Here is an 18,559-nt window from a genome sequence, read left to right on the forward strand (position 1 = left end):
GTCTACAGCTATGTTTCTGTGATGGTGCCAGTTAGCCTCATTATGCATGTTGTCATTAACCATTTCCTGTGTATAAATGGTGATCACCAGCGGCGCTCATTGTAAAGTCTGTTGCTCAACATACCATGATAGAGCTTTGATAGGTTGAATTAATTAGTGTTAAACAATTTAGAAGTACTGTCATAGGCATGAGATTGGTTTAATTTCATCTCTGGAAAAAATGAACAAGAAGCATTAAATTTTGATTACTGCAAGTCCTAATTGCCCTTGGCCAACAAATGACAACAAAAGTGTAATATTGTTCGAAATTTGGTGATATCAATCATCAAAGTTCTTATTTTCATAGAGTCTCAAATCAGTCAAAGTAAATTAATCTTACCAAATATTACAATCATAGTATCTTTGTAACTTTAAAGCAGGCTAAATTTGACTACAATCACCAGTGGTTGAAGGGATGATATAAATCCAGCTAGGGCCCATGCAGGCAGCCAAGGTACCATAAGTCCCCATGGTCCTTAGTATGGTGATTTACCTTCATTTGCTGGTGATCTGTTGTTTTTATATTGTGCTGTCCATGAATTTTGAAGTTCAATGCAAGTTTTAATTCTCTTCCTGTGTCTAGTCATTTTACTGGCCTTTGTCTTTCTTATTAAAAAAAATTATCTGTTATTTTTAATATTATCAATGAGTGACTTGTCTTAGTTACTATATGGCTGAAATATTGCCAGTGTGATTGTAGTTTTAACTCACTAAGTCACTCATGAATGGAATGGACATTCTGTAATTCCAAATGGTAGTTGTTATTATCATGTACTGCAGACTTAGTGCTGAATGTTTCTCTCTGATTTGGTGTGAACAGGTCTAAATTAATCCCTGCCATACCCTAAAAGTACCTTCACAAAGCTAATTGCTGCTAATGGTCATGTTGTACACTGGATTGCTGTTAATGGCTTTAAGACTGCAGTCGGTCGAAGCTGACCAGGGTTGTCGATGACTTAGTAGTCAAAGGTGCCACAGTTGGCTGTGCAGAGTTGCCTCCCTTGAACACATCACATAACTGTCATTGTGTGTTTGAAGCTCAGTCTGCTTTGACTTCTTGTGTTTGTTGTTTAATGCTGCACTTGGCTCTATGGTGGCAGTTGTTAAATAAGTAAATCAACGTAAGTAAGGTGATCAACGCAGGGATTTGCAAGACAAAGTCCTGCATCCAATAAGCTTAAAAATGGACAACAGACGCAACGAAATAGATTAGTGCGTCAAATAACAATAAGTTATCATTGCGTCTGCTACAGGTCAGGTTATAATATCATTTGCATTTTAATTACTGTGATGATCATGATATACAATACAATAACAGCAACTGAACTGTATCAGTATTATGACATAGTATAGATAATGATATTGCTGAAGACCAATTCTAACCTTATGTTTTCATGCATCTTATTAAAGTATTAACTTACTTAAACCCATATGACTTTCCTCGGCCTTTCCTTAAAACCAACTCTGTCACTACATGTGACCACCCCACAGGACCCTCTTTGAAGACGTCCCTGAACCATTTAACAGTATTAATCCATAATGCTCACTTACAAAAGAATTACCATTTTGTGATATCATTAACTATTGTATTGTGATGGGAGAAATGTCAATAATTATCATATTTTGATATGAATAATATCACTAATTATCATATTGTGATATAAATAATATCACTAATTATCGTATTGTGACATGAATAATATTGCTTATTATCATATACTGTCCTAATTATGCTAATGTACATTATGGATAAAAGTTAATGTTGGCAAGACCATGAACAAGATGATTGACACCAACAATGGAAGATCACCTGCAGGCAGAATAAGTTACTGCACTAATTCTGTTCTGCACAGATTTGCATGAATAAAACTGCATGGGATATGGTGGTCTGAGATGACAGAAAATGATAACTGATTATTACATATATAATAATATATAGAAGGACTACTATCTTTACTTCAAAAACAAACAAAGAGGTGAACAGTGGGTTTTGTATGAGTACGTGCAGAAATAAAACAGTAAATGTGCAGTCCAAATCTTTTACATGTAACATTTTCATTACAATCATGAATCATTTCAGAATATATTGGTTCTTTGTATGTTGTTGTTTTAAGGTACCTTTTGAAATTTAGTAATCACAATCTATGCATCCAAAACAAGCATACAAAATATTTTTTACGTGTTTTCATCATATTTTTGCGTAAAAAAACGCAGGTTTCTGTGTTATCGCAAACACTGACTGGGTAGCCTAGTGGTTAAAGCATCCACACGTCATGTTGAAGGCACAGCTTCAATTACCCACGTTTGTACAATGTGTGAAGCCTGTTTCTGTTGTCCCCTGCTGTAGTACTGCTGGAATATTGCTTAAAAAGAACATACTTGAAAACAAGCACAGTCTGTCAGACAGTCCCGGAACCATTTTATATCCCCTTCCTCAAAGTCCTGTAGTGTTTGGAATTGGTTGAAATCTCTCAGTTGATGATTGCTTCATTACCAGGGAATAATGAATATGATTTTTCTATCCAGGTTGTTGTTGCAGATAAGTATAGCATGATGCAACTTAATACTTTAAGGTGCTGACTAATATATCATAAACATAGAATGGAGTCTTCAAGGAATATACAGTGATGACTTTTCAGTTAACTGAGTTAGTTTTCTAAAAATTAAACAAGTTTTCAGGCCCTGACAACTTTGAAGGTATGTTCCATCGTTAAGTGTTTCAGAAATTAAAACAGTAGTTTCAGAATTGTTTGGGTTAAGACTTAGTGCCTAGTAACTCAGCAATAAAAAGAAAAATTGATATTGTATGTGTTTTTACCTTAGATTTAACTTACTGGTCTGATTTACGGGTAATACTCTCAGTTTGATCTTAGATATTTATTTAAGTATATAAGTATCTGCAGAATCTCTGTCTGTTGCATGTGTCTGCTTCTGTCATTAGCTCTTTATCAGAATCTGTGTTCAGGGTTTTTATGTAGGTCTGTTAAGGAGGCATAATTTACCCCAAGAATGCAGAAAATGTCAGTATAAATACACAGTGAGCACACAGTGCTGTTTTGAAAGTTGTCAAGTGTAACATGTTATATTACAGATTCTGCTTTATCAGTAATGTATGGACTCTTGTACTTCTTCTGGCGTTTGAAAACCACACGCTTAGAGAGAGACTGGGTGGTGCGGTAGCCTAGTGGTTATAGCATTGGTCTGTCATGCCGAAGACCCGATTCCTTACATGAGTTCAATGTGTGAAGTCCATTTCTGGACAGCATCAAATGTTTTATAATGCACTGAATTTATTAAATAGCTGTAAATAGACAACAATTTAGAACAAAAACAATTTGAAACAAAAATGATCATTTTCCCACTTTGCCCAGCACTTTGTTTAAAATCTTAGACAAACCTTGGGTTGACATATCTGTTATCGACCCTGTCTGTTGATACAAGGGAAGGGCTTAACCTCCTGTTATCTTGGAAGCTGATAGGTGGATGTGGAGTTGTTCATCTTTAAGATAAATGTAAACACTTGAGACTGACATGTGCTTGAACAAGATGGGACAAATACTGGTGAATGATGGAAATTGGCTTACAAATATAAAGTGGCTATAACTTATAAGAAAAGATGCCTTTATATTATCATTTAAGTGGAAATGTCTCACAATTAATCACCTACCCTCTTTCTTGACAATCCATCCAAATCACCTACCTTCTTACTCATCCATTCCCCCACCCACCTACTCTCGTTCTCAACCATCCCCTGCCCACCTACCCTCTTTATCAACCATCACCCCACCCACGTACCCTCTTTCTCAACCATCCATCCAATCACCTACCCTCTTACTCAACCATCACCCTAACCACCTACCCTCTTACTCAACCATCCATCCAATCACCTACCCTGTTTCTCAACCATCCATCCAATCACCTACCCTCTTTCTCAACCATCCATCCAATCACCTACCCTCTTTCTCAACCATCCATCCAATCACCAACACTCTTACTCGACCATCCATCCACTGACCTACCCTCTTACTCAACCATCACCCCAACCACCTACCTCTTACTCAACCATCCATCCAATCACCTACCCTCTTACTCCACCATCCACCCACTCACCTACCCTCTTTCTCAACCATCTATCCACTCACTTAACCTCTTTCTCAACCATCACCCCAACCACCTAGCCTCTTACTCAACCATCCATCCACTCACTTACCCTCTTACTCAACCATCAGTCCAACCACCTACCCTCTTACTCATCCATCCATCCAATCACCTACCCTCTTTCTCAACCATCCATCCAATCACCTACCCTGTTTCTCAACCATCCATCCAATCACCTACCCTCTTACTCAACCATCCATCCACTGACCTACCCTCTTACTCAACCATCACCCCAACCACCTACCTCTTACTCAACCATCCATCCAATCACCTACCCTCTTTCTCAACCATCCACCCACTTACCTACCCTCTTACTCCACCATCCACCCACTCACCTACCTTCTTACTCATCCATTCCCCCACCCACCTACTCTCGTTCTCAACCATCCCCTGCCCACCTACCCTCTTTCTCAACCATCCATCCAATCACCTACCCTCTTTCTCAACCGTCTATCCACTCACCTACCCTCTTTCTCAACCATCACCCCACCCACCTACCCTCTTTCTTAACCATCCATCCAATCACCTACCCTGTTACTCAACCATCAACCCACTTACTCAACCACCCATCTATCTATCCATGTACACTCTCTCTTGTTCTATTTTGTTTCAGGCCATGAAGGAGATGCTGTATGAAGCTCAGGAACAAGCGCCATCACTGGAAGGTTAGTAGTAACTACTGTCCAAATGACTTGTAGTTGCTGATGGCAGAAGTAGACCCTGGCCAAAACCAAATGCAAAAATATTCTGCCCTAATTGTTTTTGCAACTTATACAGAACTTGGTCTATCACAAGAAAATACAGTCCTGTTTTTATACATTGTTAGCTTTGAAAAAAGGATTTTCTTGCATTTTGCCAATGCCACTGCTGAACATTATATCAGGCAACAGGTGCCACATTCTTTCTACAGTTAAAGACCAAAGATTGACAGATTTTGAATATTTTATGTGTTCATGTATACAACAATAAGACCTTGAAGCATATCTTTTTTCTTATCTTGTTTTACTATGCTTAATGACATGTTAACTATTATCAAAGTAAAACATCTGGTATTCTTCAACTTGTTTTGAGTTATATGCATGGCGTTTATTAAATGGGAAAGCCACAATACCTTGGTGCAACTAGTGGCTTCAACAGTTGTATGATCCCCAGGGAGTTGAGGTTGATAATACTTGTTCCAGTTGAGATTGATAGCCAGTGGTTGGGGAGATTAGTACTAGCTGCATGGAAATATGTGTCATTTGAATGTCCTTTAATAAAACTTCGTTCATAAAATAATGGGGCATTTTTGTTCTCTATGGCTGTATATTAGCATGTTGTAAAGACCTGATGATGATAACACTTGATGTGGATGTATTGTAGTGGTGGATCAGAGTACCATCCAGAGGTACTTTGCACGCTTTGATGAGAAGTTCTTCCAGTTCTGTGACAAGGAACTTGCCAAGATCAACACCTTCTTCTTGGGTAATTTGATTTCTCTTCAGACTCTTTGCATTGTTTGTTCCAGCTTGTAGTGTTTGCTAATTCATTCATCTTTTATCATGTTTATGGATCAAACTATTCCATGCTCTTTGCAGACACAACAATATTGTATTTGTTCTTGATTTGATACTGGTGAATGTGAATGTATCCAGGATTATACCCAACACTCACTTTGCCCCGAGTGAGAGTTAGTTACATTTTATGCCACATGCAGCAATATTCCAGCTGTCTAGTGGTGGTCTGTAATAATCCAGTGATCAACATAATGAGCATTGATCTACTTAGCTGGGATGACATGTGTCAACTAAGTCAGTGAACCTGATCATCCGATCCAGTTAGTCGCCTCCTACGACAAGCATGGGTTACTGAAAATCAATTCACAGGTCCAGTTAGCCTTGGTAATGCTTCTAGTCTGTCAGCACCTTGGCTGTACACACAAGTAATGACATACATCACTCCTGGCTTCCCTCCACATTAGGGCTGTGGGGTAGCCAAGTGGTTAAAGTGTTTGCTTGTCATGCCAAAGACCTGGGTTCGATTCCCCATGTGGGTACAATTTGTGAAACCCGTTCCTGGTGGCCTTTGCAGTGATATGGCCAGAATATTGCTAAATGCAGTGTAAAACTATTCTGTCTCACTCACTCACTCCCACATGAAGCTACTTTGTAAACCAGCATTAAATCCAGCAAAACCGGACTCAATCACTATATTCTCAACCTGTAAATTTTTTGTCGACCAGAGAAACTCTCTGAGGCCAACAGAAAGTATGCCAACCTGAAGGCCGAACTACAAGCATATATGGAGCATGAGTTGAAAACATCTGGAAGCAGCAGTCTACGCAGACGGAGGCCGAGTATTTACGCTCGATTTAAGGATAAGGAGAGCGCAGGTATGACACACATGAGGAAACTTCACGACTTGAAGCTGGCGTTCAGTGAGTTCTACCTGAGTCTCATTCTCCTGCAGAACTACCAGACTCTTAACTTCACCGGCTTCAGGAAGATCCTCAAGAAACATGACAAGGTATGAAAAGTTACAGGGAAATAGTATCAGTAATTTAGTTAATGTGCCATGATGATGCTCAAGAAACATGAACAGAGTATTAGAAGTTGCAGGGAAATAGTATTAATATTTATATTACCTTTGCAGAGGTATTAAGTGATATGACTGGAAGAAACAGTTGTAGAGAAATAGTATCAATAATTGTATAATGTCATAGAAGAATTAATGAGACCTACGGACACATCATGTTTAATTGTTTTTGTTATAATTGCAGCAGTTTCAGAACAAATTTCACTGTTCATGTAACTGTTTTTCCTAATCTTCACCACTTGTCTTGGTTTAATGGTTGCACTATTCTCCTACTGACTATTTTAACTGTCTGTGAGTGACATCTTTGGTTATCAAGGGTATTACATCACCAGTTTGTTTTTTTTTTTTTTGATAAACACCCTGCACCTGTTTACTTCCCTCGAATAGCTGCATAACTTCTGATGTGAAGCTAAGCAAGATTCAGTCACTCAATGACCCAATTTATCAGCACAGATTTCAACATCTGTAGAATCTAGTTATTTGAATAAACTTGAGAAAATCTATGCTCAAACAGAGCTGAAGCGGTTGATGTCATCACATGCACTTCAGATATGTACCCAGGTACGTTTTTGTACACAGGAATGTACCTGAAGGAAAGTCATAACAGTAATGTACCCTCTACTCCAAAAAGCAAACAGGTCCATATAGGCGCTGTTCACATGATACTGTCCATCTCAAAATATTTGTATGCACATTCTTATCTAACCCAATCAAATGATCTGATACAACAGTATGACAGTCTAGATCTAGAAAATGGTCCGTGTGTCATCAGGTACAAAAGTCAAATTTTGGCTTGGGTACTCATTTTCCAGATACTGCATTCAGAAATGGGGTACATATCTGTTGTAACCATGCCAATGACCCTTAAGATAGGAATACATACAGTTAGAGATGTCACTCAATACAAATATGGCAAAGTGCCCAGGGTATTTACCTAACTGAACTGAGTGAGTATCATTTCACACCGCTTTTAGCAATGTTCCTGCAACATCATGGCTGGGCACACCAGAAATAGAAATACATTGTACCCATTTGGAGAATCAAACCAGGGCCTTCAACGTGATGAGTGAATGCTTTGACCACCAGGCTACCCAACCAACCGAAGTGAAGGTGTTATGCACTAAATAGTCTAAGATGACTGCTCACCTTAACTGTGTGTTATACTGCCTGTGTTTGTGTTTAGCTGATGCAGACGAGCCGTGGTGTGGAGTGGAGACAAACACACGTGGAGTCTGCGCCGTTCTACACAAACAAGGAGGTGGACCATCTGATCAAGGATACAGAGGTAGGCATACGTTACACTGAGATAATCAAGTCTCCATCTTTCAGCTTGTTTTCAGGACAGTAACAGTGCATTTATCACTTTCTTCTCGATAACTGAAGATAAGATTTTGTATTTACTGAGTTATGTTTTAAACCAAGCATACATTAATGACAGCTGTTCAGAAGTCTTAATGGTGGTTGGAAACCTCTGATTTACCAGTCAGAATCAAATATGTTCCTAAGTCATTGTAAATGGTACTTTAAACAGATCTCAATACAAGTACTGATTATTGTGCTGTTTTGACCTGATATTGGTGTTTGTGTGTCACCTGTGTCGCCCTGGATACCATTGTCACATTTGGTTCCCTTGACACCTGTGTCATCTGTGTTACCCTTGATACCTGTGTCACCTGTGATACCTCTGATATTTGGTACCTGCAATTCTTGTCCAATCTGTGATACCTGTGTTTCTCCATCAGCAAAGTGTGACAAGTGAGCTGGAAGGGGGAAACAGACAGAAGGCCATGAAGAGACTGAGAGTGCCGCCCCTTGGGGACCAGGTAACGATCCAAATCATCTGTAACATTCTTGTCTATTGTCAGTATGAAATAAAGAGTCACTCATTAGGGAACTCACCATCATTCAACATTGGACAAATCTTTGCAACATGATGTCAGCATCATTTACTTAACATGGCTTGGGGCTCAGTTAGCCCTATCAACTAAGGTGCTACAATTTACAGTGCAGAGTTGTGTCCCCTGAACACACCAGAAGCCAGTAATCAGGTTTATGTTGTGTTTCACTGTAAAACGGAAGACATTTATTTCAGTGAAAGCTGTGGAATTGCTGATATGTCAATATGCACTCACTCACTAACAGTGGTTTGAACCTGATTTTATCTCTAGATGAATAACCCTATCCATGTTGGTTGGTCTTCCAGCTGAGACCTGCATTACACTGAGCTGTAGCACCAGGATATCTTTTAACTGGAATAGTCCTCAAAGTGGCTTTCAACCAAACTATTTCTACATTTCAAATGTAATTCATTGCAAACATCATGAAGTCTTTCCTCAAACATTGAATGTGGCAAAATTAACGTGAAGGTTAGAATTGGATTTTGTGAATGGTGGCTAACGTGATTGTATGGTTTGGCTCGCTGTCTTGGTTGTCTCATGTCATTAATCTCAGTTGTGTAGATGAATGCTCGCGATGTTGAAAATAGGAAAGTTTGGTCCAGACTTGATGATTTCCAGACAGCGGTATAACTGGACTATTGCTGAGTGTGGCCTTCAACAACAGAGGAAGAAAGAAACAAATAATACAATAAAGATTTCATTGAATAAATATGATGTCATGCAGTTTCATCACCGGAGATGTTTCAGTTTAGTAACCTTTCTGTGAACCTATTGATCCTGAACAAACATGACTTTCTGTTTGTGATTGCAGCAAAATCCATGGACCAACTTCAAAGTGGGATTGTTTCTCGGCATGTTTTCAATCCTCATTATCGTCCTCATCATCGCAGGTAAGATATTGTATACAAGTAGTTGTGAAAAACATGGTGCACGTTTGCACGGGACCAGGTCAAAGAAAAGCAGACAAGGTCAGGTACCATCAGCTTGATATATATTTTGATGAAAGGTACAATAGAGGCCAGTACCACGTGGGTGCAGCCATGTTAGTTCTCACAAAAGTTTGAATGATACAAAATGTTGGTGTGGAAATGGAATTGGCATGCAAAATGAAATAGGATTCATAGTTAAAGTAAATGACCATTTTTCCCTTAACAGGACTTTGTGACAAGTTACACTCTGGAAAACACTCTGGAAAACAGAATGAGAAATACATGCATTGCAGTATGGAAGCAGTGACAGGTCTTCCACATCATTCTTAGCATAAACTGCCTCTGTTCACCTGACTGAAAATAGTTAGAACAATTCCAAAAAATGGTAGTTTACTTCGTTCACCTTTTGATGCGAAATATGTCATGATTCCCCTTATAGACTGGGTGTATCTCTGTTGCAGCTGTGTTCACAAACCATCACTCTGACTGGGAACCAGCTCTCCGCATGTACCGCGGGATGTTCCTCCTCATCTTCATCCTCTTTCTGCTGGGGGTCAACACGTACGGTTGGAGGTCATCCGGGGTTAACCATGTGCTCATCTTCGAGATCGACCCCCGCCATCATTTGACACATGCTCAGTTGCTAGAGGTGGTTACCATAGAAGTGGATAGATTTTCTTTCTGAAAAAAATGTTCTCATAATTCTGTTCTAATGTGTAGAGGTAGTTCAGACATTTTGACAGATACTAGAGCAGATACAACTGAAGTAGTGTACAAATATGTGTTAAACTGACCTGACTGTGGTTACTGCAGCTGAACTAGACCTAAGCTTAATCAAAGCACAAGCCCAGTCTTCATAAGAGTGACATTTTGCCTGATAGAGGTGTGTTTGGAGAAAAGAGCACACACACATTACACCATTCTTTCACTTTGGAAAGATGATCTGGGTGCTGCTGTATAAAGCGATTATAGTGCAAAGGTGACTTTAACATAGACTTAAGGTAGTCATAGCTCTAATGGCCCATTTCTGGTGTCCCCCTTGTGATATTGCTGGAATATTGCTAGAAGCAGCGTAAAGCTTCTTTCACTTAGTTCTAAGGTTGTTTAGTACATTGGCACCCTGACCTTCATGTTCTGTGTGTGGTGCTATATTTAGAAACTCCTTCATTGACTTGATTTCTTGTCTACAGCTGGCATCATTCCTGGCTGTGGTGTGGGCATTGAGTGTGCTTTGCTACCTGTTCAGCCCAACTGTCTCCATCCCCTCGATGGTGTTCCCGCTGTCCATGGCGGGGATGTTGATGCTGTTCCTCATCAACCCCTTCAAGATATTCTACTACCGAGCCCGAATGTGGCTCCTCAGGGTGCTGGTAAGTGCCTCTCTTCACGGGGAGATTTCAGAAGTATTGTTTTGTAGTGTCATTTGCAACTCTTACTTCACACCCTTTTCATCGCCATTTCATCTTTGTTAGGCTACATTGAATGCAAAATGCCATTGTTGATGTTAAGTAGGTTAGATGGCTGACATTGTGTGCTGGCGATTAGGTGCCTGACTCTGAGAGTGTGGGTTCAGATCCTGGTCGTGACTCAACCTAGCAAGATCTATTAGAAGCTGTACTGTACTGAGAAAGTGTAGCCATATATAAATCATGTTACATTCTTTAGGCTACTTTTTGCTCCACAGAGAGATGTGTTTACTATCCTTAGTGGAAAGCAATCAACTAGACACCTACTGTTTACAAAATGCAGAAGCTTAGATGATTCCCAAATGGGAAATTGCATGATTTTTGCATGCTGGTGTGTTTTGGGATGGTTTATGAATTATAACATTTATATCATGCGTCCCCCTGCTTGCTGGAACATTTTAAAACAGACATGAAGGCTCGGTCCTGGTGATGCATATATGTTTTCAGGGCCAGGAAAATGGGGGTGGATTCATCCTGTCCATTGCATTGAATTTGAAGATACAATATTTCTGAAATGACAAGATAATAACTTTAAAATGAGAGCTAACTGTTTCCTAATTTGCCTTCCAAGGACAGTAAGTTTTGAATCCTAAAATAATCCTTGGCTATTTCCTGTAAGTTCATCTGTGTCACCAAGATATTCCAGAATGCAAGACATCAAGGGTTAGAATTATTCCTTACACATACATTTTACCCATACCATTTTCATAAAGACAATATGAAAATTAACTGAGACTATTATCAACCCATCTTGGCAACTTTCACTGGCATTTGTTCAGACTGAACCCTGAATATCTGCCTGTGTTCAGGTGTAGAATAAATCTCGACATTCAAATCCACATTTTTTATAAAGAAAATGACCTTGACCTATGATTACAGACGCCTGTGACACCACAGAATGTTATGTGAACTGTTCATATTTCAGTTCCGTATCTTCACTGCTCCATTCCACCATGTGGGCTTTGCTGACTTTTGGCTGGCTGATCAGCTAAACAGCCTGGCCACTGTGCTGCTTGACTTCGAATACCTCATCTGCTACTTTGCCTTCGAGGTGGAGTGGCTTGGCAGTGATACTGGTGAGTTGATAGAAACCTTACTCCTGGTTGGGAATCCTGGGTAAATTTGGGTAGCCAGTTACCTATACTTGATGTAAGAGGTGACTTGATGGATCAAGTGGTTAGGATTGGGCAGCTAGGCTGATTGTGTATAGTATCACCCCATGTCGGATCCTCTCACAACTAAGAGATGCAACTCTGCACAGCTCATTGCTTTGGAAGACAAGGTCACTTGGAAAACTGGCAGTCATGAACACTCCCACTCTCTCCTTATCTGATGGTTGTGCTGTACATATTTCCCGAGATAAAAAAAATGAAGCCTTAGTATGAATTCAAGGCAGAATTATAATTTTTCAACTTGCCAAGAAATATGAAAATACACCATGGGACTGTAGTACTGAAATATATAAGTATACAACATCTGACAGCTACATTTCCCATGTATTTGATTTCTATCTTGCAAATAAATCATACCTTTATTCATTCATCTTTAGGAACAGGGGGAGAGAGTGGGTAGCCTAGGGGTTAGTGTGTTTGCTTGAGTGGCTGAAGACCTGGATTTGATTCCCTATATCAATATGTGAAGTCCATTTCTAGTCCACCATGTTGTGGTAATAATATTAAAATGGTGTTAAACTTTACTCAAATTGCTACATCATGTAAGGCCCTGAATTGGCTGTGCAGAGTTGTTTCCTTTATTACTAACACAAAATTATGATTGTGGGTTTGAATATTGGTTCATCCTAACTGTGTTCCCAGGTTTGACTAAACACAATACTCATGCTGGTGAGTTTCACCAGCATTCACCCCTTCTCACATGCCAAAAATAAATAAACTGTAGAAATATATTTTGTTCATTTACTATTCTTGTTAGAGTGTCTAATTGTTCCTGTTCCACTGCTGTCCCCGCAGAGAAGGTGTGCACCAAGAGTATCTATGGTATCCGAGCCGTGGTTGGTTGCCTTCCTGCCTGGTTCCGATTTGCTCAGTGCCTTCGGCGTTACCGTGACACCAAGCTCCTGTTCCCTCATGTGGTCAACGCAGGGAAGTACTCAACAACCTTCTTTGTCATGCTCTTCTCCACTCTGTACAAGATACATAAAGGTAGGTGGGAGGGTTGTTACTTGTTTCTACAGAAGTGTCAACTGTATCTACCTGCAATTTGTCTCTTACTTTTGTTGTTGTTTGTTTCCTGAAAAGTATGGTGAGGCATACAATCAGAACAGCGTGTTCTTCTACCTGTGGCTGCAGTCTAAGTAAACTTAGTCTCAGTATTATTCATTACACTCCTCTACTGGGTCTAACTTACACTAGAAGACGGTAATGTCAGGTAAGCTTTGAGATTGACCAGTCAGAACACAGCTTACCAGATCCCGAAAGTGGACATTCGCACATCGTTTGAACTTTTACCACAAAAGCTCTAAGTGTATATGCTGCAGGTTAAAGGTCACATGCAACCAAAAAATCAAACATAATTAAAACACAATTATCACTTATTCTTGACATTTAATATACATTGCTGCTTGTTAAAAAACAAATAAACAAAATTATAAGCATACAATCGCTATTCAAAAGTGCAATATTTTGTACTTGGGCTTACTTCCCTCGAAGCGAAGCCCTCGGGAGACCGAACCCAGTTATAGCGGGTGGCTGTGCACTTAAGGGTAACAACGACTTCCAATTAACTGGTTCATTTGCTGATACGCTGAGGGTTCATTGTGTGTACAGAAAGATGATCTGTTTGATGGGCATTTTATAAGTATGGCTAGTCACAAGAAAGTAAGATTCTTTATGGATAACAACTTCTTTTATTGTACTTGATGCATCGTTTCAGTATGGATTCATATACCGTTGTCGAACAAAATCATTTACACTAGAATAGGTTGTTATCCCTAGAGAATGTATATAGAGATGCTGGGTTTTGTAAATACACGTTCTCTGAATTTGAGTTCGATCAAATCAAAAATCATGTCAGCAGAGATGGTGAACTACTGCGTGACTGGAAAGTATCATTCGTCCAAGTACAAAGCAGGACTTGAAAGAGTTTGCACCAGTTTCCATCAAATCCAGTCATCCGAAAAAATGGATGTAGTTTGTTTGCAACCCACAGACATAAAAACTTGTCATGTGTACAAGTATCACACCTGCCTAATTACATAATGTGGCAGAGACTGGACTCGGATGCACAAGTCATAAATCAATTTATTTTGTTTATGGCGCATAGCCTGATAGGTGTTAAGTTCAAATTGCATGTGGTCAATGATTGAAGCTGTCTGTTGTATATTGTCTTTAGCAGACAGGCAGGCAGACATACAGGTGTCAATAAACCAGACATTGAGCTTTCTCTATGGCAGAGGCTGCTTACTACAATCAACAAGTTTTTCTTATGTAACGAGTAGATTATTTACTTGTTTGTGTACACAACCAAGATTAGAATACTGCTGACGACCTCATACTCTGAGCATGCATACTGTTTCAAGCTCCGCGAACCTATTCACTGCGCATGCGTTATGGGCACAGCGCAGCACAACTGTTGAAACCAGTTTTCCCCCCAGTGCTGGGGGAAATTTAGTGAATCGTTTGAAATCCGATTTCGCCGGCTTTTTTTTCATCGCTTTTTCTTCAACTTTATAGACTGAATTGGCACTTTTCATGATTTGTTTCGGTAAGTGCATACCTAAAGGTATCAGAATCTGCAAAGTTGTGTTTTACGTTGCATGTGACCTTTAAATATCTGTGTTTTATGTTGATTTTCATTTGGTAAGGGATCAGTGTCAGTGACTGGGGAATTTTGTAAGTCCCACCAAACCCGAAACTGTAGCCGTTGTCTGATTGGTTAACTCCGTTAGTCCATCTTGCCTTTGACTGGATGGTCATCGCTTAAAGGTCACTGATGTGACCTACTAGGGTTTGTGTACACTCAGTGTAGAAGTGTAACGAATAATACTGAGACTATTAGTTTAGACTACCTGTGGCTAGTGGTGGCTCCTACATTGTCTGATGTTGTTGTTGTTGTGTCTAGATGAGTATGGTAGGGAGTACAGGCAAAACAGCGTGTTCTACCTGTGGCTAGTGGCAGCTCTTATATCATCTTATGTTGTTGTTGTTTCTAGATGAGTATGGTAAGGAGTACAGGCAGAACAGCGTGTTCTACCTGTGGCTCGTGGTGGCTCCTACATTATCTGATGTTGTTGTTTTAGAGAAGTATGGTGAGGAGTACAGGCAGAACAGCGTGTTCTTCTACCTGTGGCTGGTAGCAGCTCTTATATCATCTTATGTTGTTGTTGTTTCTAGATGAGTATGGTAAGGAGTACAGGCAGAACAGCGTGTTCTACCTGTGGCTCGTGGTGGCTCCTACATTATCTGATGTTGTTTTAGAGGAGTATGGTAAGGAGTACAGGCAGAACAGCGTGTTCTTCTACCTGTGGCTCGTGGTGGCTCCTACATTATCTGATGTTGTTGTTTTAGAGGAGTATGGTGAGGAGTACAGGCAGAACAGCGTGTTCTTCTACCTGTGGCTGGTAGCAGCAGTAGCCAGCTCCTGCTACACCTACACCTGGGACATCAAGATGGACTGGGGATTGTTCGACAAAAATGCTGGTGAAAACAAATTTCTCAGGGAGGAAATTGTCTATGCTTTTAAGGTAAGATATGTCCAGTATATCTTCAAGGTTAATTGTACAGTAGGGGAATTTAATGTCGTAGGGAGAACGTTTTTGGGAGAGGGACCCATCATGAGTCATAGTTCCGTTTTGACTGGTCCACATTATATTCTTTGCAGTCTACCATTGTATAGCATAGATACGACTGAGTAAAAGGGTAACAATGAAAAGTTCACAAATCCTCATGCATGTGAAACAGGGATGCAAGGATTCATAATCGGCGTAGGAGCAGTGGGGTAGCCTTGTGGTTGAAGCATGGACTTATGCTGAAGACTTGAGTTCGAGTCCCCACATGGGTACAATTTGTGAAGTCTATTTCTCTAATCTAATGTGGGTGAGTGACTTTAGTTTTAAGCCACCCCACCACCCCAATATTCCAGCTATATGGTGGTGATCTGTAAATAATCAAGTCCAGACCAGACCAGACCATCTGGTGATCAACAGCATGAACATCGATCTTTTCATTTGGGATACAAGTCAACAAGTCAGCAAGCCTGACCACCCAATATCATTAGTCGTCTCTTATGACAAGTAAGGGTTACTAAATGTCAGTTCTAACCCAGATGGGTTTCATAACGTGGGGCCTGACTGACTGTTTCAAAGATGTGACTTTCATTTGTTCATTGTAGAATGTGAGGTTGTGTTACCTGCTATCTCATCTGGAAAATTCACCTGCTGTTGATACCAACAAAAAGCAGAAACTAGTGTTTGGGGTTTCTTTGCACTATGCACATTTGCACTTTTCAAGCTACATTATGGCAGTTTGAAAATAATCAGTCTACACACATTGGGATACAATGACATGGATCAACCTAGTAAGCAAGCTTGACATGGGTTCTGTTGCTAGGGTGATTGCTGCCATAGCTACAGACTAGTTCATTAGCAATGGAATGTGCCATTTAGTGGAATGGGTGTCAGGCTGGAAAACAGGAACAAGAAACAAGCCAAGCTATCCTGTTACATGTTGAGTAAGGCACAGGAAACGGATAATTTTCTCGTAATGAAGATGTTTCTGATACTGATGTTGATTTTTTTTCAGGCTTACTACTACTTTGCAATCGTGGAGGATTTCATTCTTCGATTCACATGGTCACTGTCTGTGTCTATAGGAGAGGGTCTCATTGTACACAATGAAATACTTAAAACAATACTTGCATTGTTGGAGGTTTTCAGGTGGGTTTTCAAAGCTGAGGTTTGTTTTAAGAATGCAACTTAATGGGCTTTGTCGTGACAAGAATTCGGGAGACAAAAGGTTTCAAATGATTCAAATCATTAAATGTCAGGACACGTGTTCAGAGACTGATTGTATTCAGTGTATTTTGAGATGCATTAATTTGATGATGTAAAGTATTTAGTCAATAACTGTAAGCAGGAAAAGAGATCAGAGTGTTTACATCCAAACCAGGTATAAAAAGAAGACCATGTAACAAAGATAGATAAATATTTAAGGATTGACTGTGTGTTTCTTTCGTTGCATTGAGGTATGAAACTAAAAACCAATGTACAAACTGTATGAATCCGCGTAAATGAAATGAAGCCCAATGACATGAAGTTAGTGGAACTGAGATTGTTAGTGGCAGCAGTATTTGCACAAGTGGAAAGAGGCTGTGATATGACTGGGGTTGCGATGCCATGAACTGATGTTCCATCTTGCGCATGCTCTTGTCGAGGAGTTAAAACATTATGAACGTTCACGGATAATTTTGGGTTGTTTGTTTATGTTAACCACAGTGTATCACTTCAGTGTTTATCCAAATTTCATTAAGCTACCTGAGTGTAAGGGAATTCTCTCGCTGTGTAAAGGTATTCCCCCACATTCCTCAGGTCCGAAAGTAGTCCGGTTCGGTGGGCATGGCTTAGCTTTTTAGATTCATTGGGAAATGAAATCAAAAGAAATGTTCCCAGTTAACCAATCAGATTGCCAGAATTTTAATGAACACAATAAAAATTTAATTATTTTCTATTGAAAGGGCTGAAAACAGAAAACAATCAATTGTGGATCAATATTAATGAGAAGTTTCATTATTTACTATTTCTGAGATATGTTATTATTGATAATCTTCATGCAGGCGGTTTGTATGGAATTTCTTCCGTCTGGAGAACGAGCATCTCAACAACTGTGGTCAGTTCCGAGCAGTTAGAGACATCTCTATTGGACCAATTGACTCCAGCAATGAGACGCAGATAGTGGAGATGATGGACGAGCTTTACGGTGCTGACTCGAGGCGGTATGAGAAACGAGGAAAACTTCTTGCAAACAGGTGCTCTTACTAACCTTTTTATCTAATATGTCATCAAATTACACAAATTTTAAGCTTGCCTTTCACAAGCAAGTAGCATGTGCTTATGTCGGGAGTAAGGCATGACTGTGTTGTGTCTTGGGAGGATAGTATAGTCAGTATCAAGTTTGATGTACGATTTGAATTTGCCTAATGAGGATCTGGCAGAGAGAATTTTTTGCCATGGTTTTTGCTCATGCTGTCAACCACTGTTTTTCCTGGCCCTTTTTTGTAGTTTCCATGTATAATTTGACTAAGGGTGAAAATGCATAAAACAACTGTCATTTATTCAGCCTTACTACTGTATAGTGAGATTTGACTTTGCTGATTTAATGTTCACTATATCAATTTACAATAACGCAATTGATATTCTTGTTCTGAAAGGAAAGATAGCTGCATATGGATGAATACCTTTATTATTAGAGAGGAGTGATGTGAGGCCATAGCTTGTAGTATGGAAGTTGTTCATCCATATGTTGTTAGCCTTCCTTACTGCTCC

General features: G+C 39.7%; 1 protein-coding gene across 1 annotated transcript in view; it reads left to right on the forward strand.

The window, feature by feature from the left end:
- LOC137273258 (solute carrier family 53 member 1-like) overlaps positions 1-18,559 on the forward strand; it is a 48,691-nt gene that overhangs the window by 22,540 nt on the left and 7,592 nt on the right. Inside the window, exons 3-15 of the mRNA XM_067805796.1 lie at positions 4,811-4,862; positions 5,560-5,661; positions 6,419-6,702; positions 7,955-8,056; positions 8,514-8,594; positions 9,481-9,559; positions 10,060-10,247; positions 10,789-10,968; positions 11,990-12,140; positions 13,032-13,223; positions 15,588-15,763; positions 16,821-16,954; positions 17,851-18,042. Of these exons, the coding sequence (XP_067661897.1) occupies positions 4,811-4,862; positions 5,560-5,661; positions 6,419-6,702; positions 7,955-8,056; positions 8,514-8,594; positions 9,481-9,559; positions 10,060-10,247; positions 10,789-10,968; positions 11,990-12,140; positions 13,032-13,223; positions 15,588-15,763; positions 16,821-16,954; positions 17,851-18,042 (1,913 nt within the window). The remainder of the gene's footprint in view (positions 1-4,810; positions 4,863-5,559; positions 5,662-6,418; positions 6,703-7,954; positions 8,057-8,513; positions 8,595-9,480; positions 9,560-10,059; positions 10,248-10,788; positions 10,969-11,989; positions 12,141-13,031; positions 13,224-15,587; positions 15,764-16,820; positions 16,955-17,850; positions 18,043-18,559) is intronic.

The sequence above is a fragment of the Haliotis asinina genome, chromosome 2, assembly GCF_037392515.1.
Source record: "Haliotis asinina isolate JCU_RB_2024 chromosome 2, JCU_Hal_asi_v2, whole genome shotgun sequence".
Classification (NCBI taxonomy): Eukaryota; Metazoa; Mollusca; class Gastropoda; order Lepetellida; family Haliotidae; genus Haliotis; species Haliotis asinina.